The sequence below is a fragment of the Oncorhynchus mykiss genome, chromosome 10 (genome assembly GCF_013265735.2).
Source record: "Oncorhynchus mykiss isolate Arlee chromosome 10, USDA_OmykA_1.1, whole genome shotgun sequence".
NCBI classification, from domain to species: Eukaryota; Metazoa; Chordata; class Actinopteri; order Salmoniformes; family Salmonidae; genus Oncorhynchus; species Oncorhynchus mykiss.
Window position 1 is genome coordinate 81,693,120 of NC_048574.1, and position 23,217 is coordinate 81,716,336.

Consider the following 23,217-nt stretch of genomic DNA (forward strand, 5'->3'; position numbering starts at 1 on the left):
TCATCCAATCACATTAACCGTTACTCATCCAATCATATTAGCCGTTACTCATCCAATCACGTTAACCGTTACTCATCCAATCACGTTAGCCGTTACTCATCCAATCACATTAACCGTTACTCATCCAATCAAATTAACCGTTACTCATCCAATCACATTAGCCGTTACTCATCCAATCACGTTAACCGTTACTCATCCAATCACATTAACCGTTACTCATCCAATCACATTAACCGTTACTCATCCAATCACATTAACCGTTACTCATCCAATCACATTAGCCGTTACTCATCCAATCACATTAACCGTTACTCATCCAATCACATTAACCGTTACTCATCCAATCACATTAACCGTTACTCATCCAATCACATTAGCCGTTACTCATCCAATCACATTAACCGTTACTCATCCAATCACGTGAACCGTTACTCATCCAATCACATTAACCGTTACTCATCCAATCACATTAACCGTTTACTCATCCAATCACATTAACCGTTACTCTCTCACAGGAAACCTTCAGTCTTGCGCAGACATTTAGAAACGAAACATGACCATTTGAAAAATAAACCACAGGAGTGTTTTGAGCGAGAATAAAGAGGACTTTCAGGTAGTAAGACATGTATAAAAGCAACAGATACCATTAATAAGAAGGGACTAGAAACATCTTATATGGTGAGCTACCGGGGGGCTAGGACAGGCAAGCCCCATACTACTGTGGAGGACTGGCTGGGACAGGAAAGCCCCATACTATTGTGGAGGACTGGCTGGGACAGGAAAGCCCCATACTATTGTGGAGAACTTCATTCTTCCTGTTGCCGCGGATATGACTGGGACAATGCTGGGGGAAAGACCCCAAAAAACTATTCATGCAATGTCTTCATCAAACAACCCTGTTTCACAACTCATCAGTGACATGGCAGGAGATGTTTTGAAACAATTACTGCTTCACACAACAGCCAGTGAATTATATGTGTTACAGCTGGATGAGTCACCAAACGTGGCGGACCTGGCACAGCTCCTGGTATATGTCTGTTACAGCTGGATGAGTCAACAGACGTGGTGGGCCTGGCACAGCTCCTGGTACATGTCTGTTACAGCTGGATGAGTCAACAGGCCTGGCACAGCTCCTGGTATATGTATGTTACAGCTGGATGAGTCAACAGACCTGGCACAGCTCCTGGTATATGTCTGTTACAGCTGGATGAGTCAACAGACATGGTGGGCCTGGCACAGCTCCTGGTACAGTGCCTTGCGAAAGTATTCGGCCCCCTTGAACTTTGCGACCTTTTGCCACATTTCAGGCTTCAAACATAAAGATATAAAACTGTATTTTTTTGTGAAGAATCAACAACAAGTGGGACACAATCATGAAGTGGAACGACATTTATTGGATATTTCAAACTTTTTTAACAAATCAAAAACTGAAAAATTGGGCGTGCAAAATTATTCAGCCCCTTTACTTTCAGTGCAGCAAACTCTCTCCAGAAGTTCAGTGAGGATCTCTGAATGATCCAATGTTGACCTAAATGACTAATGATGATAAATACAATCCGCCTGTGTGTAATCAAGTCTCCGTATAAATGCACCTGCACTGTGATAGTCTCAGAGGTCCGTCAAAAGCGCAGAGAGCATCATGAAGAACAAGGAACACACCAGGCAGGTCCGAGATACTGTTGTGAAGAAGTTTAAAGCCGGATTTGGATACAAAAAGATTTCCCAAGCTTTAAACATCCCAAGGAGCACTGTGCAAGCGATAATATTGAAATGGAAGGAGTATCAGACCACTGCAAATCTACCAAGACCTGGCCGTCCCTCTAAACTTTCAGCTCATACAAGGAGAAGACTGATCAGAGATGCAGCCAAGAGGCTCATGATCACTCTGGATGAACTGCAGAGATCTACAGCTGAGGTGGGAGACTCTGTCCATAGGACAACAATCAGTTGTATATTGCACAAATCTGGCCTTTATGGAAGAGTGGCAAGAAGAAAGCCATTTCTTAAAGATATCCATAAAAAGTGTTGTTTAAAGTTTGCCACAAGCCACCTGGGAGACACACCAAACATGTGGAAGAAGGTGCTCTGGTCAGATGAAACCAAAATGGAACTTTTTGGCAACAATGCAAAACGTTATGTTTGGCGTAAAAGCAACACAGCTGAACACACCATCCCCACTGTCAAACATGGTGGTGGCAGCATCATGGTTTGGGCCTGCTTTTCTTCAGCAGGGACAGGGAAGATGGTTAAAATTGATGGGAAGATGGATGGAGCCAAATACAGGACCATTCTGGAAGAAAACCTGATGGAGTCTGCAAAAGACCTGAGACTGGGACGGAGATTTGTCTTCCAACAAGACAATGATCCAAAACATAAAGCAAAATCTACAATGGAATGGTTCAAAAATAAACATATCCAGGTGTTAGAATGGCCAAGTCAAAGTCCAGACCTGAATCCAATCGAGAATCTGTGGAAAGAACTGAAAACTGCTGTTCACAAATGCTCTCCATCCAACCTCACTGAGCTCGAGCTGTTTTGCAAGGAGGAATGGGAAAAAATGTCAGTCTCTCGATGTGCAAAACTGATAGAGACATACCCCAAGCGACTTACAGCTGTAATCGCAGCAAAAGGTGGCGCTACAAACTATTAACTTAAGGGGGCTGAATAATTTTGCACGCCCAATTTTTCAGTTTTTGATTTGTTAAAAAAGTTTGAAATATCCAATAAATGTCGTTCCACTTCATGATTGTGTCCCACTTGTTGTTGATTCTTCACAAAAAAAATACAGTTTTATATCTTTATGTTTGAAGCCTGAAATGTGGCAAAAGGTCGCAAAGTTCAAGGGGGCCGAATACTTTCGCAAGGCACTGTATGTCTGTTACAGCTGGATGAGTCAACAGGCCTGGCACAGCTCCTGGTATATGTCTGTTACAGCTGGATGAGTCAACAGGCCTGGCACAGCTCCTGGTATATGTCTGTTACAGCTGGATGAGTCAACAGACGTGGTGGGCCTGGCACAGCTCCTGGTATATGTCTGTTACAGCTGGATGAGTCAACAGACGTGGTGGGCCTGGCACAGCTCCTGGTATATGTCTGTTACGTTTATGGGGGGTCAATTAAGGAAGACCTCTTCTGTAAACCACTGGAAACCAGGACAACAGGAGAGGATATTTTTAAAGTACTGGACAGCTTTGTGACATCAGATGGACTTTGGTGGTCAAGATGTGTTGGTGTCTGTACTGATGGCGCAAAAGCCATAACAGGGAGACATAGTGGAGTCGTAACGCGCGTGCAAGCAGTTGCTCCCGATGCCACTTGGGTACACTGCAGCATCCACCGAGAGGCTCTTGGGTACACTGCAGCATCCACCGAGAGGCTCTTAGGTCCACTGCAGCATCCACCGAGAGGCTCTTAGGTCCACTGCAGCATCCACCGAGAGGCTCTTAGGTCCACTGCAGCATCCACCGAGAGGCTCTTGCTGCCAAGGGAATGCCTGACAGCTTGAAAGACGTTTTGGACACTACAGTGAAAATGGTTAACTTTGTTAAAGCAAGGCTTTAGTGGGAGTGTGTCTCAGTGTGCGTGTGACTCACAAGGCGGGACAAGGCTGGATGTTGCAGACCACTTCCTGGTTTTGGGGTCGCTGGGCGTGGCTACAGAGGTCACCTGGTACTGTGGTCTGGCTCTCAGTCTCCACACACACCCACAACACCTGGTGTCTACCTGAGACACACACACACACACACAAGAAAAGAGAGAGAAAGAGCAATCACATACCTAGGGGGCTCTATGTGAAATACATTGGAAAAACAACGTATTACTGATCTCAGGCCAGGTGTTAATCTAACTAAAGTATAGTTGTCTCTACCTGGTCTGATCTCAGGTGTTAATCTAACTACAGTATAGTTGCCTCTACCTGGTCTGATCTCAGGTGTTAATCTAACTACAGTATAGTTGTCTCTACCTGGTCTGATCTCATGTCAGGTGTTAATCTAACTACAGTATAGTTGTCTCTACCTGCTCTGATCTCAGGTCAGGTGTAACTACAGTAAAGTTGTCTCTACTTGGTCTGATCTCAGGTGTTAATCTAACTACAGTATAGTTGTCTCTACCTGGTCTGATCTCAGGTGTTAATCTAACTACAGTATAGTTGTCTCTACCTGGTCTGATCTCAGGTGTTAATCTAACTACAGTATAGTTGTCTCTACCTGGTCTCATCTCAGGTGTTAATCTAACTACAGTATAGTTGTCTCTACCTGGTCTGATCTCAGGTGTTAATCTAACTACAGTAAAGTTGTCTCTACCTGGTCTGATCTCAGGTGTTAATCTAACTACAGTATAGTTGTCTCTACCTGGTCTGATCTCAGGTGTTAATCTAACTACAGTATAGTTGTCTCTACCTGGTCTGATCTCAGGTGTTAATCTAACTACAATATAGTTGTCTCTACCTGGTCTGATCTCAGGTCAGGTGTTAATCTAACTACAGTATAGTTGTCTCTACCTGGTCTGATCTCAGGTGTTAATCTAACTACAGTATAGTTGCCTCTACCTGGTCTGATCTCAGGTGTTAATCTAACTACAGTATAGTTGTCTCTACCTGGTCTGATCTCAGGTCAGGTGTTAATCTAACTACAGTATAGTTGTCTCTACCTGCTCTGATCTCAGGTCAGGTGTAACTACAGTAAAGTTGTCTCTACTTGGTCTGATCTCAGGTGTTAATCTAACTACAGTATAGTTGTTTCTACCTGGTCTGATCTCAGGTGTTAATCTAACTACAGTATAGTTGTCTCTACCTGGTCTGATCTCAGGTGTTAATCTAACTACAGTATAGTTGTCTCTACTTGGTCTGATCTCAGGTGTTAATCTAACTACAGTATAGTTGTCTCTACCTGGTCTGATCTCAGGTGTTAATCTAACTACATTATAGTTGTCTCTACCTGGTCTGATCTCAGGTCATGTGTTAATCTAACTACAGTATAGTTGTCTCTACCTGCTCTGATCTCAGGTCAGGTGTAACTACAGTAAAGTTGTCTCTACTTGGTCTGATCTCAGGTGTTAATCTAACTACAGTATAGTTGTTTCTACCTGGTCTGATCTCAGGTCAGGTGTTAATCTAACTACAGTATAGTTGTCTCTACTTGTTCTGATCTCAGGTGTTAATCTAACTACAGTATAGTTGTCTCTACCTGGTCTGATCTCAGGTGTTAATCTAACTACAGTATAGTTGTCTCTACCTGGTCTGATCTCAGGTCAGGTGTTAATCTAACTACAGTATAGTTGTCTCTACCTGGTCTGATCTCAGGTGTTAACCTAACTACAGTATAGTTGTCTCTACCTGGTCTGATCTCAGGTCAGGTGTTTATCTAACTACAGTATAGTTGTCTCTACCTGGTCTGATCTCAGGTGTTAATCTAACTACAGTATAGTTGTCTCTACCTGGTCTGATCTCAGGTGTTAATCTAACTACAGTATAGTTGTCTCTACCTGGTCTGATCTCAGGTGTTAATCTAACTACAGTATAGTTGCCTCTACCTGGTCTGATCTCAGGTGTTAATCTAACTACAGTATAGTTGTCTCTACCTGGTCTGATCTCAGGTCAGGTGTTAATCTAACTACAGTATAGTTGTCTCTACCTGCTCTGATCTCAGGTCAGGTGTAACTACAGTAAAGTTGTCTCTACTTGGTCTGATCTCAGGTGTTAATCTAACTACAGTATAGTTGTTTCTACCTGGTCTGATCTCAGGTGTTAATCTAACTACAGTATAGTTGTCTCTACCTGGTCTGATCTTAGGTGTTAATCTAACTACAGTATAGTTGTCTCTACTTGGTCTGATCTCAGGTGTTAATCTAACTACATTATAGTTGTCTCTACCTGGTCTGATCTCAGGTCATGTGTTAATCTAACTACAGTATAGTTGTCTCTACCTGCTCTGATCTCAGGTCAGGTGTAACTACAGTAAAGTTGTCTCTACTTGGTCTGATCTCAGGTGTTAATCTAACTACAGTATAGTTGTTTCTACCTGGTCTGATCTCAGGTCAGGTGTTAATCTAACTACAGTATAGTTGTCTCTACTTGTTCTGATCTCAGGTGTTAATCTAACTACAGTATAGTTGTCTCTACCTGGTCTGATCTCAGGTGTTAATCTAACTACAGTATAGTTGTCTCTACCTGGTCTGATCTCAGGTCAGGTGTTAATCTAACTACAGTATAGTTGTCTCTACCTGGTCTGATCTCAGGTGTTAACCTAACTACAGTATAGTTGTCTCTACCTGGTCTGATCTCAGGTCAGGTGTTTATCTAACTACAGTATAGTTGTCTCTACCTGGTCTGATCTCAGGTGTTAATCTAACTACAGTATAGTTGTCTCTACCTGGTCTGATCTCAGGTGTTAATCTAACTACAGTATAGTTGTCTCTACCTGGTCTGATCTCAGGTGTTAACCTAACTACAGTATAGTTGTCTCTACCTGGTCTGATCTCAGGTCAGGTGTTTATCTAACTACAGTATAGTTGTCTCTACCTGGTCTGATCTCAGGTGTTAATCTAACTACAGTAAAGTTGTCTCTACCTGGTCTGATCTCAGGTGATAATCTAACTACAGTATAGTTGCCTCTACCTGGTCTGATCTCAGGTGTTAATCTAACTACAGTATAGTTGTCTCTACCTGGTCTGATCTCAGGTGTTAATCTAACTACAGTAAAGTTGTCTCTACCTGGTCTGATCTCAGGTGATAATCTAACTACAGTATAGTTGCCTCTACCTGGTCTGATCTCACATCAGGTGTTAATAGTGATAGTGCATCTGTGTGTGTCAGTGTGTCTGATTGACTGTAGGTCCTCACCCCCACCACAGGAGGTGTTGCAGGCTGTGTGGCCGCTGCTGATCCAGCCGTAGGAAGGAGCCAAGAGGTCAGGGTTCACCACAGGGTCAGAGGGCACTTGGTTGGGATGGCCTTTCCCACTACCGACATCATTAATGACCACGCCCAGTCCACTGGTGACATCATCGCTTCCTGAGTAGGTGGGGCCAACAGTCTCAACTAGAGAGAGCGGGGGTGTGAGAGAGAAGGGGATGAGGGAGAGAGGGGGATGAGAGAGAGGAGGATGAGAGAGAGGGGGGATGAGAGGAGGAGAGGTGAGGGGCGGTACATGATAAGGGATGAGAGGAGGAGAGGTGAGGGGTGGGTCATGAATAAAGGGATGAGAGGAGGAGAGGTGAGGGGCGGGTCATGAATAAAGGGATGAGAGGTGGAGAGGTGAGGGGTGGGTCATGAATAAAGGGATGAGAGGTGAGGGGTAGGTCATGAATAAAGGGATGAGAGGTGAGGGGTGGTACATGATAAGGGATGAGAGGAGCAGAGGTGAGGGGTGGGTCATGAATAAAGGGATGAGAGGTGAGGGGTGGTACATGATAAGGGATGAGAGGAGGAGAGGTGAGGGGCGGGTCATGAATAAAGGGATGAGAGGTGGAGAGGTGAGGGGTGGGTCATGAATAAAGGGATGAGAGGTGAGGGGTAGGTCATGAATAAAGGGATGAGAGGTGAGGGGTGGTACATGATAAGGGATGAGGAGGAGAGGTGAGGGGTGGGTCATGAATAAAGGGATGAGAGGTGAGGGGTGGTACATGATAAGGGATGAGAGGAGGAGAGGTGAGGGGTGGGTCATGAATAAAGGGATGAGAGGTGAGGGGTGGTACATGAAAAGGGGTTGAGAGGTGGAGAGGTGAGGGGTGGGTCATGAATAAAGGGATGAGAGGTGAGGGGTGGTACATGATAAGGGATGAGAGGAGGAGAGGTGAGGGGTGGGTCATGAATAAAGGGATGAGAGGTGAGGGGTGGTACATGATAAGGGATGAGAGGAGGAGAGGTGAGGGGTGGGTCATGAATAAAGGGATGAGAGGTGAGGGGTGGTACATGAAAAGGGATGAGAGGTGGAGAGGGGAGGGGTGGTACATGAATACGGGATGAGAGGATGAGAGGTGAGGGGTGGTACATGAAAAGGGGATGAGAGGTGAGGGGTGGGTCATGAATAAAGGGATGAGAGGTGAGGGGTGGTACATGATAAGGGATGAGAGGGGGAGAGGTGAGGGGTGGGTCATGAATAAAGGGATGAGAGGTGAGGGGTGGTACATGATAAGGGATGAGAGGAGGAGAGGTGAGGGTGGGTCATGAATAAAGGGATGAGAGGTGAGGGGTGGTACATGAAAAGGGGAGGAGAGGTGAGGGGTGGGTCATGAATAAAGGGATGAGAGGTGAGGGGTGGTACATGATAAGGGATGAGAGGGGGAGAGGTGAGGGGTGGGTCATGAATAAAGGGATGAGAGGTGAGGGGTGGTACATGAAAAGGGGATGAGAGGAGGAGAGGTGAGGGTGGTACATGAATAAAGGGATGAGAGGTGAGGGGTGGTGCATGAAAAGGGGATGAGAGGAGGAGAGGTGAGGGGTGGGTCATGAATAAAGGGATGAGAGGTGAGGGGTGGCACATGATAAGGGATGAGAGGAGGAGAGGTGAGGGGTGGGTCATGAATAAAGGGAGGAGGGGTGAGGGGTGGTACATGAAAAGGGGATGAGAGGAGGAGAGGTGAGGGGTGGTACATGAAAAGGGGATGAGAGGAGGAGAGGTGAGGGGTGGTACATGAAAAGGGGATGAGAGGATGAGAGGTGAGGGGTGGTACATGAAAAGGGGATGAGAGGTGGAGAGGTGAGGGGTGGGTCATGAATAAAGGGATGAGAGGTGAGGGGCGGTACATGAAAAGGGGATGAGAGGATGAGAGGTGAGGGGTGGGTCATGAATAAAGGGATGAGAGGTGAGGGGCGGTACATGAATAAGGGATGAGAGGTGGAGAGGTGAGGGGAGGTACATGAAAAGGGGATGAGAGGTGGAGAGGTGAGGGTGGTACATGAAAAGGGATGAGAGGTGAGGGGTGGTACATGAAAAGGGGATGAGAGGTGAGGGGTGGGTCATGAAAAGGGGATGAGAGGAGGAGGTGAGGGGTGGTACATGAAAAGGGGATGAGAGGTGGAGAGGTGAGGGGTGGTACATGAATAAAGGGATGAGAGGTGAGGGGTGGTACATGAAAAGGGGATGAGAGGTGGAGAGGTGAGGGGAAAATAAATATTTGCATGCAAATCTTCTTATTGAAGTCCGGGGTTCGGGCGGCTCGCCATCCTTGGTGGAAAATGAATCCGTACTCTGAAAAAACAACCCCCTGGGCCAAATCCTGCCTTTAATCTTTCCCTTCAATCCCTTCACCAAACGTTTGTATAGATGAATGTTAATTAATATCCAATTCTCTCTCTTTTTTTAGTTCAGTTTTTTTAAACAACTTCTCAACGATTTGAAACTTAGTTTTTCTTCCGTGGAATTGCGGTAGCTCTCTAGTTCATTCTTCTTCTTTTTATTTGGTTGCATGTTGGCGCCAACTGGTGTATAAACGTGAGGTGAGGAGAGGGACTAAGAGAATATTGAGTTTTGATTGGCTCAAAATAAACTGCTCGAGAATATTGAGTTTTGATTGGCTCAGAATAAACTGCTCGAGAATATTGAGTTTTGATTGGCTCAAAATAAACTGCTCGAGATTATTCAGTTTTGATTGGCTCAGAATAAACTGCTCGAGAATATTGAGTTTTGATTGGCTCAAAATAAACTGCTCGAGAATATTGAGTTTTGATTGGCTCAAAATAAACTGCTCGTCACGCAGCTTCTGTCAGCTGATTTGCAAATAGCTGTCAACTTATACGTATCAATAGCAATATAATATAATATGATTGGTTACTGGAATCTCACTCGTAACAATTAGTATTCAACCTTAGTTGAACTTTTTTAGGAAACGTTCTGTTTAAAGTACTGAAAAAACAAGAAAATAACGTTTTTTTGGGGGGGTTAAAGTTCCTGAAATGTGTTTTTTTAGGGGTAAAGTTCCTGAAATGTGTTTTTTTTAGGGGTAAAGTTCCTGAAATGTGTTTTTTTAGGGGTAAAGTTCCTGAAATGTGTTTTTTTTAGGGGTAAAGTTGTAAAGTTCCTGAAATGTGTTTTTTTAGGGGTAAAGTTCCTGAAATGTGTTTTTTTAGGGGTAAAGTTCCTGAAATGTGTTTTTTTAGGGGTAAAGTTCCTGAAATGTGTTTTTTAGGGGTAAAGTTCCTGAAATGTGTTTTTTTAGGGGTAAAGTTCCTGAAATGTGTTTTTTTAGGGGTAAAGTTCCTGAAATGTGTTTTTTTAGGGGTAAAGTTCCTGAAATGTGTTTTTTTAGGGGTAAAGTTCCTGAAATGTGGTGTGAATGTTCCAAAAGCAGCTACCCTGCACCGTTCCCAGAACGTTGTGGGAAGGTTTGTATTCAAAATAACCAGAGAACAACCACACTCTCACCAAGCTCGATAAGAAACATATGGTTCTCAGAACATTATGCGCCTAACCACTGATCAAGCAATATTATGGACTAAACGTTCAAATCCTGTTGTTGCAGGAATATTTGGCTGCAACAATTACTGGTCAAATTAAGGTTCAACACCTGTATTTTTTGAACTGTGTATTTTTTGTGCGTTTTCTTTTGTTGTTTATTTGCACACAAATCAAATCAACTCAAATCCAACTGAACTCTGTTTTCATACCAGTTGTTAAGTATTGCCATAGAAAACGTCACTTTACCCTTATCTACCTCAAATACCTTATTATTATTATCTATCCTGATGTCTAGTCACACGTGTGGTCCCAGTCTAGTGGACCAGCAGGTGTCCACATACTTATGGACATGTAGTGTGGCTCCAGTCTAGTGGACCAGCAGGTGTCCACATACTTATGGACATGTAGTGTGGCTCCAGTCTAGTGGACCAGCAGGTGTCCATATACTTATGGACATGTAGTGTGGCTCCAGTTTAGTGGACCAGCAGGTGTCCACATACTTATGGACATGTAGTGAGGCTCCAGTTTAGTGGACCAGCAGGTGTCCACATACTTATGGACATGTAGTGAGGCTCCAGTTTAGTGGACCAGCAGGTGTCCACATACTTATGAACATGTAGTGAGGCTCCAGTCTAGTGGACCAGCAGGTGTCCATATACTTATGGACATGTAGTGTATTTTATTGCTCGGTCACTATTTTATTTGTTAACTCTGCATCGTGTGTGTGTGTGTGTGTGTGTGTGTGTGTGTGTGTGTGTGTGTGAGTGTACTCACCCAGGGGCAGTATGGCGGGGTGTGTGTGAGGCTCGGTGCTCGTGTGTGTGTCTTGAAGAGGAAGGCTGTACTCATAATACACACTGGGACCAGGCTGCTGATAGATCAACTGAGGTGGAGAGAGAGGAGAGAGAGAGGTGGAGAACGAGAGAGGTGGAGAACGAGAGGAGAGAGAGAGAGGAGAGAGAGAGAGAGAGGTGGAGTGAGAGAGAGGTGGAGAGAGAGAAAGAGAGGTGGAGGCCGAGAGGAGAGAGAGAGAGGTGGAGGCCGAGAGGAGAGAGAGAGAGAGGTGGAGAACGAGAGAGAGAGAGAGAGAGAGAGGTGGAGGCCGAGAGGAGAGCGAGAGAGAGGTGGAGAACGAGAGAGAGAGAGAGAGAGAGAGAGAGAGAGAGAGAGAGAGAGAGAGAGAGAGGGGGGGGGGCTTTACTCATAATACAAACTAGGATATAAATAGATAACTGTGTATATATATATATAGATATATAAATAGATAACTGTGTTCTCAAACTTAAAAAGAGGAGAGAGGCCTGTAAGTTTCATCATAGGTACACTTCAACTATGACAGACAAAATGAGAAAAAAAATCCAGAAAATCACAACGTAGGATTTTTTATGAAATTATGGTGGAAAATAAGTATTTGGTCACCTACAAACAAGCAAGATTTCTGGCTCTCACAGACCTGTAACTTATATATCTATATAGTTGAAGTGTACCTATGATGAAAATTACAGGCCTCTCTCATCTTTTTAAGTGGGAGAACTTGCACAATTGGTGGCTGACTAAATACTTTTTTGCCCCACTGTATGTATGTATGTATGTATGTATGTATAGATATATATATAAATAGATAATTGTGTATATATATATATATATATATATATATATATAAATAGATAACTGTGTATATATAGATATATAAATAGATAACTGTGTATATATAGATTATAGATATATAAATAGATAATTGTGTATATACAGTGCCTTGCGAAAGTATTCGGCCCCCTTGAACTTTGCGACCTTTTGCCACATTTCAGGCTTCAAACATAAAGATATAAAACTGTATTTTTTTGTGAAGAATCAACAACAAGTGGGACACAATCATGAAGTGGAACGACATTTATTGGATATTTCAAACTTTTTTAACAAATCAAAAACTGAAAAATTGGGCGTGCAAAATTATTCAGCCCCCTTAAGTTAATAGTTTGTAGCGCCACCTTTTGCTGCAATTACAGCTGTAAGTCGCTTGGGGTATGTCTCTATCAGTTTTGCACATCGAGAGACTGAATTTTTTTCCCATTCCTCCTTGCAAAACAGCTCGTGCTCAGTGAGGTTGGATGGAGAGCATTTGTGAACAGCAGTTTTCAGTTCTTTCCACAGATTCTCGATTGGATTCAGGTCTGGACTTTGACTTGGCCATTCTAACACCTGGATATGTTTATTTTTGAACCATTCCATTGTAGATTTTGCTTTATGTTTTGGATCATTGTCTTGTTGGAAGACAAATCTCCGTCCCAGTCTCAGGTCTTTTGCAGACTCCATCAGGTTTTCTTCCAGAATGGTCCTGTATTTGCCTCCATCCATCTTCCCATCAATTTTAACCATCTTCCCTGTCCCTGCTGAAGAAAAGCAGGCCCAAACCATGATGCTGCCACCACCATGTTTGACAGTGGGGATGGTGTGTTCAGGGTGATGAGCTGTGTTGCTTTTACGCCAAACATAACGTTTTGCATTGTTGCCAAAAAGTTCAATTTTGGTTTCATCTGACCAGAGCACCTTCTTCCACATGTTTGGTGTGTCTCCCAGGTGGCTTGTGGCAAACTTTAAACAACACTTTTTATGGATATCTTTAAGAAATGGCTTTCTTCTTGCCACTCTTCCATAAAGGCCAGATTTGTGCAATATACGACTGATTGTTGTCCTATGGACAGAGTCTCCCACCTCAGCTGTAGATCTCTGCAGTTCATCCAGAGTGATCATGGGCCTCTTGGCTGCATCTCTGATCAGTCTTCTCCTTGTATGAGCTGAAAGTTTAGAGGGACGGCCAGGTCTTGGTAGATTTGCAGTGGTCTGATACTCCTTCCATTTCAATATTATCGCTTGCACAGTGCTCCTTGGGATGTTTAAAGCTTGGGAAATCTTTTTGTATCCAAATCCGGCTTTAAACTTCTTCACAACAGTATCTCGGACCTGCCTGGTGTGTTCCTTGTTCTTCATGATGCTCTCTGCGCTTTTGACGGACCTCTGAGACTATCACAGTGCAGGTGCATTTATACGGAGACTTGATTACACACAGGTGGATTGTATTTATCATCATTAGTCATTTAGGTCAACATTGGATCATTCAGAGATCCTCACTGAACTTCTGGAGAGAGTTTGCTGCACTGAAAGTAAAGGGGCTGAATAATTTTGCACGGCCAATTTTTCAGTTTTTGATTTGTTAAAAAAGTTTGAAATATCCAATAAATGTCGTTCCACTTCATGATTGTGTCCCACTTGTTGTTGATTCTTCACAGAAAATACAGTTTTATATCTTCATGTTTGAAGCCTGAAATGTGGCAAAAGGTCGCAAAGTTCAAGGGGGCTGAATACTTTCGCAAGGCACTGTGTATATATATATAATAGATAACTGTGTGTGTCTTACGTATAGATGTAACTCCTCCGTGGTGGGTCCCGGTGCGGTGATGGACTCTCCGGTTCTGGACCGGATCTCGTTGGGTCGCCGATATGTCAGCCGGGTTCCAACTGCAACGATCAGGCCCGGGCGGTCGATCGCCCAGTTGCCGTTGATGATGGAGACTCCACTCTGAGTCCTCAGCGCTGTACGACCACAACATGACCACAGAACTTACTCAGTCTACAGCTCTGTACGGTACGACCACAACATGACCATAGAACTAACTCAGTCTACAGCTCTGTACGGTACGACCACAACATGACCCCAGAACTAACTCAGTCTACAGCTCTGTACGGTACGACCACATCATGACCCCAGAACTAACTCAGTCTACAGCTCTGTACGGTACGGTACGACCACAACATGACCCCAGAACTAACTCAGTCTACAGCTCTGTACGGTACGGTACGACCACAACATGACCATAGAACTAACTCAGTCTACAGCTCTGTACGGTACGACCACAACATGACCCCAGAACTAACTCAGTCTACAGCTCTGTACGGTACGACCACAACATGACCCCAGAACTAACTCAGTCTACAGCTCTGTACGGTACGACCACAACATGACACAGAAGGAATAGAGGGAAATTATTTGTAATTCAGTCCAACCCATGAAGTTGGATAGAGGGACCTTATTTGCGATCTCTGTTTTAGTGTGTGTGTGTGTATGACATTATTACACATACACACACTAATAAACACACACTTTTACACTCATTTGCTGCTGCTACTCTGTTCTTAATTTTACTCTTATTATTACACACACCCTGTGTGTGTGTGTGTGTGTGTGTGTGTGTGTACCTACCCAGGTAGTTCCTGGTCTTGACAGACTCCTGTATCCTGATGTCTGTGGCTCCAGCTGGTATCTCCACTATTTTATGGTAGCCCACAACGAGGACCGGTCGAGAGAACGTCCCACTCACCACCTTATGGCCCTGACACACACACACACACACACACACACACACACACACACACACACACACACACACAAGTGAGGGACAGAGAAGAGACGAGTGTGTTTGAGCTTTGAAGCTCTCTCTTCCCGTTCCCTCTACTCTCTCTCTCTGTCTCTCTCTCTCTTCCCGTTCCCTCTACTCTCTCTTTCTGTTCCCTCTACTCTCTTCCTCTCTCTCTCTCTGTTCCCTCTACTCTCTCTCTCTCTTCCCGTTCCCTCTACTCTCTCTTTCTGTTCCCTCTACTCTCTCTCTCTCTTTCTGTTCCCTCTCTCTCTCTCTCTCTCTTTCTGTTCCCTCTCTCTCTCTCTCTTTCTGTTCCCTCTCTCTCTCTCTCTCTCTCTTTCTGTTCCCCCTACTCTCTCTCTCTCTCTCTCTTTCTGTTCCCTCTACTCTCTCTCTCTCTCTTTCTGTTCCCTCTCTCTCTCTCTCTCTCTTTCTGTTCCCTCTACTCTCTCTCTCTCTCTTTCTGTTCCCTCTACTCTCTCTCTCTCTCTCTTTCTGTTCCCTCTCTCTCTCTCTCTTTCTGTTCCCTCTACTCTCTATCTCTCTCTCTCTCTCTTTCTGTTCCCTCTACTCTCTATCTCTCTCTCTCTCTCTTTCTGTTCCCCCTACTCTCTATCTCTCTCTCTCTCTTTCTGTTCTCTCTACTCCAGATGTGTTTTATTATTTAAACGATTTCAATATTTGTATTATTATTTATTTAGTCGTACATCTCGACTCTGTGTTGTTTTTTGGTTTCCTCTTTCCTGATGTTCAATGTTTTATTGACGAACGATAAAGATCTGGGATCTGTGATCGATTAGTACACAGACCCCCGGCACGCACACAGAACAGTGGACTCGTTCCAGCAGCAGTGACTGACGAGCGTCACCGTGAGTAAAACCATGAGTGGGTGAAGTCTCCCTTTAAGGCTGCTGGGAGGATCTATAGGAGAACAGGGCTCGTTGTAACGGCTGGAAGGGAATCAATGGAACGGTATCAAACACACATGAGGACCACATGTTTGACTCCGTTCCATTGATTCCATTCCAGACGTTAAGACGAGCCTCGTTCTCCTATAGATCTTCTCACCAGACTGACACACACACACACTACTAATACCAGCACAACACTCCACGACACACTCACACTCACACACACCAACAAACACTATTTTTCAACAATAGCTGACAGCTATGGAAGCCAGCCAGTTTACTAACAATTAGAAACCCAAACAGTCTTTCAACTAACTCCTAAACTAACTAACTAACTCCTAATCTAACTAACTAACTCCTAAACTAACTAACTCCTAAACTAACTAACTAACTAACTCCTAAACTAACTAGCTAACTCCTAAACTAACTAACTAACTCCTAAACTAACTAACTAACTCCTAAACTAACTAACTAACTCCTAAACTAACTAACTCCTAAACTAACTAACTAACTCCTAATCTAACTAACTAACTCCTAATCTAACTAACTAACTCCTAATCTAACTAACTAACTCCTAAACTAACTAACTAACTCCTAAACTAACTAACTCCTAAACTAACTAACTCCTAATCTAACTAACTCCTAATCTAACTAACTAACTCCTAATCTAACTAACTAACTCCTAATCTAACTAACTAACTCCTAAACTAACTAACTAACTCCTAAAATAACTAACTAACTCCTAAACTAACTAACTCCTAAACTAACTAACTAACTAACTAACTCCTAAACTAACTAACTAACTCCTAAACTAACTAACTAACTCCTAAACTAACTAACTAACTCCTAAACTAACTAACTAACTCCTAAACTAACTAACTCCTAAACTAACTAACTAACTAACTCCTAATCTAACCAACTAACTCCTAATCTAACTAACTAACTCCTAAACTAACTAACTAACTCCTAAACTAACTTACTAACTCCTAAACTAACTAACTCATAAACTAACTAACTCCTAATCTAACTAACTCCTAATCTAACTAACTCCCAATCTAACTCCTCATAATCTAACTAACTCCTAATCTAACTAACTCCTAATCTAACTACCTCCTAATCTAACTAACTCCTCATCTAACTAACTCCTAATCTAACTAACTCCTAATCTAACATTATAACAGCAACACATACAGCAATGAAAGTAAACCAAAGTCATATTCCTACATGCACCTCTACCATATTGGCATTGACTACCTACTGTAGAAGGAGGAACCAGGAGTAGCAAGTAGCTGATTGACTACCTACTGTAGAAGGAGGAACCAGGAGTAACAAGTAGCTGATTGACTACCTACTGTAGAAGGAGGAACCGGGAGTAACAAGTAGCTGATTGACTACCTACTGTAGAAGCAGGAACCAGGAGTAACAAGTAGCTGATTGACTACCTACTGTAGAAGGAGGAACCAGGAGTAACAAGTAGCTGATTGACTACCTACTGTAGAAGGAGGAACCAGGAGTAACAAGTAGCTGATTGACTACCTACTGTAGAAGGAGGAACCAGGAGTAACAAGTAGCTGATTGACTACCTACTGTAGAAGGAGGAACCAGGAGTAACAAGTAGCTGATTGACTACCTACTGTAGAAGGAGGAACCAGGAGTAACAAGTAGCTGATTGACTACCTACTGTAGAAGCAGGAACCAGGAGTAACAAGTTGCTGATTGACTACCTACTGTAGAAGGAGGAACCAGGAGTAACAAGTAGCTGATTGACTACCTACTGTAGAAGGAGGAACCAGGAGTAACAAGTAGCTGATTGACTACCTACTGTAGAAGGAGGAACCAGGAGTAACAAGTAGCTGATTGACTACCTACTGTAGAAGCAGGAACCAGGAGTAACAAGTTGCTGATTGACTACCTACTGTAGAAGGAGGAACCAGGAGTAACAAGTAGCTGATTGACTACCTACTGTAGAAGGAGGAATCAGGAGTAACAAGTAGCTGATTGACTACCTACTGTAGAAGGAGGAACCAGGAGTAACAAGTTGCTGATTGACTACCTACTGTAGAAGGAGGAACCAGGAGTAACAAGTAGCTGATTGACTACCTACTGTAGAAGGAGGAACCAGGAGTAACAAGTAGCTGATTGACTACCTACTGTAGAAGGAGGAACCAGGAGTAACAAGTAGCTGATTGACTACCTACTGTAGAAGGAGGAACCAGGAGTAACAAGTTGCTGATTGACTACCTACTGTAGAAGGAGGAACCAGGAGTAACAAGTAGCTGATTGACTACCTACTGTAGAAGGAGGAACCAGGAGTAACAAGTAGCTGATTGACTACCTACTGTAGAAGGAGGAACCAGGAGTAACAAGTAGCTGATTGACTACCTACTGTAGAAGCAGGAACCAGGAGTAACAAGTTGCTGATTGACTACCTACTGTAGAAGGAGGAACCAGGAGTAACAAGTAGCTGATTGACTACCTACTGTAGAAGGAGGAACCAGGAGTAACAAGTAGCTGATTGACTACCTACTGTAGAAGGAGGAACCAGGAGTAACAAGTAGCTGATTGACTACCTACTGTAGAAGCAGGAACCAGGAGTAACAAGTTGCTGATTGACTACCTACTGTAGAAGGAGGAACCAGGAGTAACAAGTAGCTGATTGACTACCTACTGTAGAAGGAGGAATCAGGAGTAACAAGTAGCTGATTGACTACCTACTGTAGAAGGAGGAACCAGGAGTAACAAGTAGCTGATTGACTACCTACTGTAGAAGGAGGAACCAGGAGTAACAAGTAGCTGATTGACTACCTACTGTAGAAGGAGGAACCAGGAGTAACAAGTAGCTGATTGACTACCTACTGTAGAAGGAGGAACCAGGAGTAACAAGTAGCTGATTGACTACCTACTGTAGAAGGAGGAACCAGGAGTAACAAGTTGCTGATTGACTACCTACTGTAGAAGGAGGAACCAGGAGTAACAAGTAGCTGATTGACTACCTACTGTAGAAGGAGGAACCAGGAGTAACAAGTTGCTGATTGACTACCTACTGTAGAAGGAGGAACCAGGAGTAACAAGTAGCTGATTGACTACCTACTGTAGAAGCAGGAACCAGGAGTAACAAGTAGCTGATTGACTACCTACTGTAGAAGGAGGAACAAGTAGCTGATTGACAAGTAACACACATTGTTGTGGTAGAGAATTGCGTTCTAGATGACCTGCTAGTGTGGTCGTCTTACCTCCACAGGGGAGCCGCTGGCCTGTCTATCCCACGGAAGAGCACCCGAGGACGGGTAGAGGAGGTAGAGAGCCAGGGTGAGTCTGAGGAGAATCAGACCGGGCCGTGAGGACACGCGCTGCTGCTGACACCACTCTGCCATGGAGACTAGCTGACTGACTGACCAGTCACACACTGGAGGAGAGGAGGGGAGGGAGAGTTCTCTCTCTTTTTACAACATCCCTCCCTCGTCTCTCTCTCTGTCTCTCTCTCTCTCGGTCTCTCTCTCGGTCTCTCTCTCTCGGTCTCTCTCTCTCTGTCTCTCTCTCTCTCTCTCTCTCTGTGTCTCTCTCTCGGTCTCTCTCTCTCTCTCTCTCTGTGTCTCTCTCTCTCTCTCTCTCTCTCTCTCTCTCTCTCTCTCTCTCTCTCTCTCTCTCTCTCTCTCTCTCTCTCTCTCTCTCTCTCTCTCTCTCTCTCTCTCTCTCTCTCTCTCTCTCTCTCTCTCTCTCTCTCTCTCTCTCTCTCTCTCTCTCTCTCTCTCTCTCTCTCTCTCTCTCTCTCTCTCTCTCTCTCTCTCTCTCTCTCTCTCTCTCTCTCTCTCTCTCTCTCTCTCTCTCTCTCTGTTCTCAGTCAATTCCAGACAAGTCTTTATTTGTCTGGCAATGTTCTTCGTTCTGTTTCTCAATCCTTCTCAGACAGAGGAGGGGGTTTACAAACACTTTGGCACCAAAACGTCAGTGAAAACACCTCTCCAAGGAATACAACGCGACCTGTAAGACAGACAGAGCCCTGTGGTGTGCTCCCCAAACCCTGCCAACATCAGCTCTCCTCCCTCAGAGTCCCACGGAACAACAGAGTGGAGGGGACATCAGCCCTCCTCCCTCAGAGTCCCACAGAGCAACAGAGTGGAGGGGACATCAGCTCTCCTCCCTCAGAGTGGAGGGGACATCAGCTCTCATCCAGACACTCTGGCTCCCCCCTCCTCTCTCCCCCCTCCTCTCTTCTCTCCACTACTCTGGCTCCCCCCCTCCTCTCTCCCCCCCCTCCTCTCATCTCTCCACTACTCTGGCTCCCCCCCTCCTCTCTCCCCCCCTCCTCTCTTCTCTCCACCACTCTGGCTTCCCCCCCTCCTCACTCAGATCTCCTGCCCCTCCAGAACCACATTTCCCAGGAGGCCTGCTGGTTACGTCTGATTCAGAACCCCTCCACCACCTGATGATTCACACTCCTTTAAGAATCAAACCATTAAATGACACACCACTATGGACCAGCCATATCAGGAACCAATTAGAGTGATTCAGAACCACTCCACCACCTGATGATTCACTCTCCTTTAAGAATCAAACCCACTACGGACCAGCCATATCAGGAACCAATTAGAGTGATTCAGAGGTTTCCAGTCAGTTCACTGGCAGAGAATCAAACAACACAACACTGTATTCCCCAAAGTCTGCAGAAGGGGGGCTCATTGCAAACTTAACCAGGAAGCAAGTTAGCCTAGTGGTTAGAGTGTAGAGGAGGTAGGTAGCCTAGTGGTTAGAGTGTAGAGGAGGCAGGTAGTCTAGTGGTTAGAGTGTAGAGGAGGTAGGTAGCCTAGTGGTTAGAGTGTTGGGCTGGTAACCGAAAGGTTGCAAGATCGAATCCCCCCGAGCTGACAAGGTAAAAATCTATAATTCTGCCCCTGAACAAGGCAGTTTAACTCCACTGTTCCTAGGTCGTCATTGAAAATAAGAATTAGTTCTTAACTGACTTGCCTGGTTAAATAAAAGGTACAAAAATAATAAGTTATTTCAAAAATGTTAAATAGCTGCCATGAAAGCTGGTATTTGACCATTAAAAACTGTGGTGTGCAACAGATAAAAAGCATTACATTTGGTACAAACATTCCTCTGATCATTTGAAAACATCCCAGAAGTGGTCGCTCATTTCAAACTTAATAACCGAGACGCGGAATTCAAAATGGCCGCCAACGTAGATGGTAATGTTTACAACAGCTTATTTAAGGACGTTATCTAAAATAACATGACTTGAAGAGATAATAGTGGAGAAAAGGAAATACTTCAGAGCCCTGGTTTAGCATCATTACGGTACAGCATCTTGGTCACTTCAGAGCCCTGGTTTAGCATCATTACGGTACAGCATCTTGGTCACTTCAGAGCCCTGGTTTAGCATCATTATAACACAGCATCTTGGACCCTTCAGAGCCCTGGTTTAGCATCATTACGGTACAGCATCTTGGACACTCCAGAGCCCTGTTTCAGCATCATTACGGTACAGCATCTTGGACCCTTCAGAGCCCTGGTTTAGCATCATTACGGTACAGCATCTTGGACCCTTCAGAGCCCTGGTTTAGCATCATTACGGTACAGCATCTTGGACACTCCAGAGCCCTGTTTCAGCATCATTACGGTACAGCATCTTGGACCCTTCAGAGCCCTGGTTTAGCATCATTACGGTACAGCATCTTGGACCTTTCAGAGCCCTGGTTTAGCATCATTACGGTACAGCATCTTGGACCCTTCAGAGCCCTGGTTTAGCATCATTACGGTACAGCATCTTGGACCCTTCAGAGCCCTGGTTTAGCATCATTATAACACAGCATCTTGGACACTTCAGAGCCCTGGTTTAGCATCATTACGGTACAGCATCTTGGACCCTTCAGAGCCCTGGTTTAGCATCATTATAACACAGCATCTTGGACACTTCAGAGCCCTGGTTTAGCATCATTACGGTACAGCATCTTGGACACTTCAGAGCCCTGGTTTAGCATCATTACGGTACAGCATCTTGGACACTTCAGAGCCCTGGTTTAGCATCATTACGGTACAGCATCTTGGTCACTTCAGAGCCCTGGTTTAGCATCATTATAACACAGCATCTTGGACACTTCAGAGCCCTGGTTTAGCATCATTACGGTACAGCATCTTGGATACTTCAGAGCCCTGGTTTAGCATCATTATAACACAGCATCTTGGACACTTCAGAGCCCTGGTTTAGCATCATTACGGTACAGTATCTTGGTCACTTCAGAGCCCTGGTTCAGCATCATTACGGTACAGCATCTTGGACACTCCAGAGCCCTGGTTTAGCATCATTACAGTACAGCATCTTGGACACTTCAGAGCCCTGGTTTAGCATCATTACGGTACAGCATCTTGGTCACTTCAGAGCCCTGGTTTAGCATCATTACGGTACAGCATCTTGGTCACTTCAGAGCCCTGGTTTAGCATCATTACGGTACAGCATCTTGGACACTTCAGAGCCCTGGTTTAGCATCATTACGGTACAGCATCTTGGACACTTCAGAGCCCTGGTTTAGCATCATTACGGTACAGCATCTTGGACACTTCAGAGCCCTGGTTTAGCATCATTACGGTACAGCATCTTGGTCACTTCAGAGCCCTGGTTCAGCATCATTACGGTACAGCATCTTGGACACTCCAGAGCCCTGTTTCAGCATCATTACAGTACAGCATCTTGGACACTTCAGAGCCCTGGTTTAGCATCATTACGGTACAGCATCTTGGTCACTTCAGAGCCCTGGTTTAGCATCATTACGGTACAGCATCTTGGTCACTTCAGAGCCCTGGTTCAGCATCATTACGGTACAGCATCTTGGACACTTCAGAGCCCTGTTTCAGCATCATTACAGTACAGCATCTTGGACACTTCAGAGCCCTGGTTCAGCATCATTACGGTACAGCATCTTGGACACTTCAGAGCCATGGTTCAGCATCATTACGGTACAGCATCTTGGTCACTTCAGAGCCCTGGTTTAGCATCATTACGGTACAGCATCTTGGTCACTTCAGAGCCCTGGTTCAGCATCATTACGGTACAGCATCTTGGACACTTCAGAGCCCTGGTTCAGCATCATTGTGGTACAGCATCTTGGACACTTCAGAGCCCTGGTTTAGCATCATTACGGTACAGCATCTTGGACACTTCAGAGCCCTGGTTCAACATCATTACGGTACAGCATCTTGGACACTTCAGAGCCCTGGTTTAGCATCATTATAACACAGCATCTTGGACACTTCAGAGCCCTGGTTTAGCATCATTATAACACAGCATCTTGGACACTTCAGAGCCCTGGTTCAGCATCATTACGGTACAGCATCCTGGAAACTTCAGAGCCCTGGCTCAGCATCATTACAGTACAGCATCCTGGAAACTTCATAGCCCTGGCTCAGCATCATTACAGTACAGCATCTTGGACACTTCAGAGCCCATCAGCTTGTTGTCATTGCAGCCAATCTCAACGCTGTGCGTAACAGGGACGA

General features: G+C 44.5%; 1 protein-coding gene across 1 annotated transcript in view; it reads right to left on the reverse strand.

The window, feature by feature from the left end:
• LOC110516879 (thrombospondin type-1 domain-containing protein 4) overlaps positions 1–19,148 on the reverse strand; it is a 26,699-nt gene extending 7,551 nt beyond the window's left edge. Inside the window, exons 1-6 of the mRNA XM_036989407.1 lie at positions 18,957–19,148; positions 14,656–14,785; positions 13,813–13,988; positions 11,172–11,280; positions 6,842–7,039; positions 3,594–3,723 (exon numbers count right to left, since the gene is read on the reverse strand). Of these exons, the coding sequence (XP_036845302.1) occupies positions 3,594–3,723; positions 6,842–7,039; positions 11,172–11,280; positions 13,813–13,988; positions 14,656–14,785; positions 18,957–19,097 (884 nt within the window). The 5' untranslated portion in view covers positions 19,098–19,148. The remainder of the gene's footprint in view (positions 1–3,593; positions 3,724–6,841; positions 7,040–11,171; positions 11,281–13,812; positions 13,989–14,655; positions 14,786–18,956) is intronic.
• Between the last annotated feature and the right edge of the window lie 4,069 nt (positions 19,149–23,217).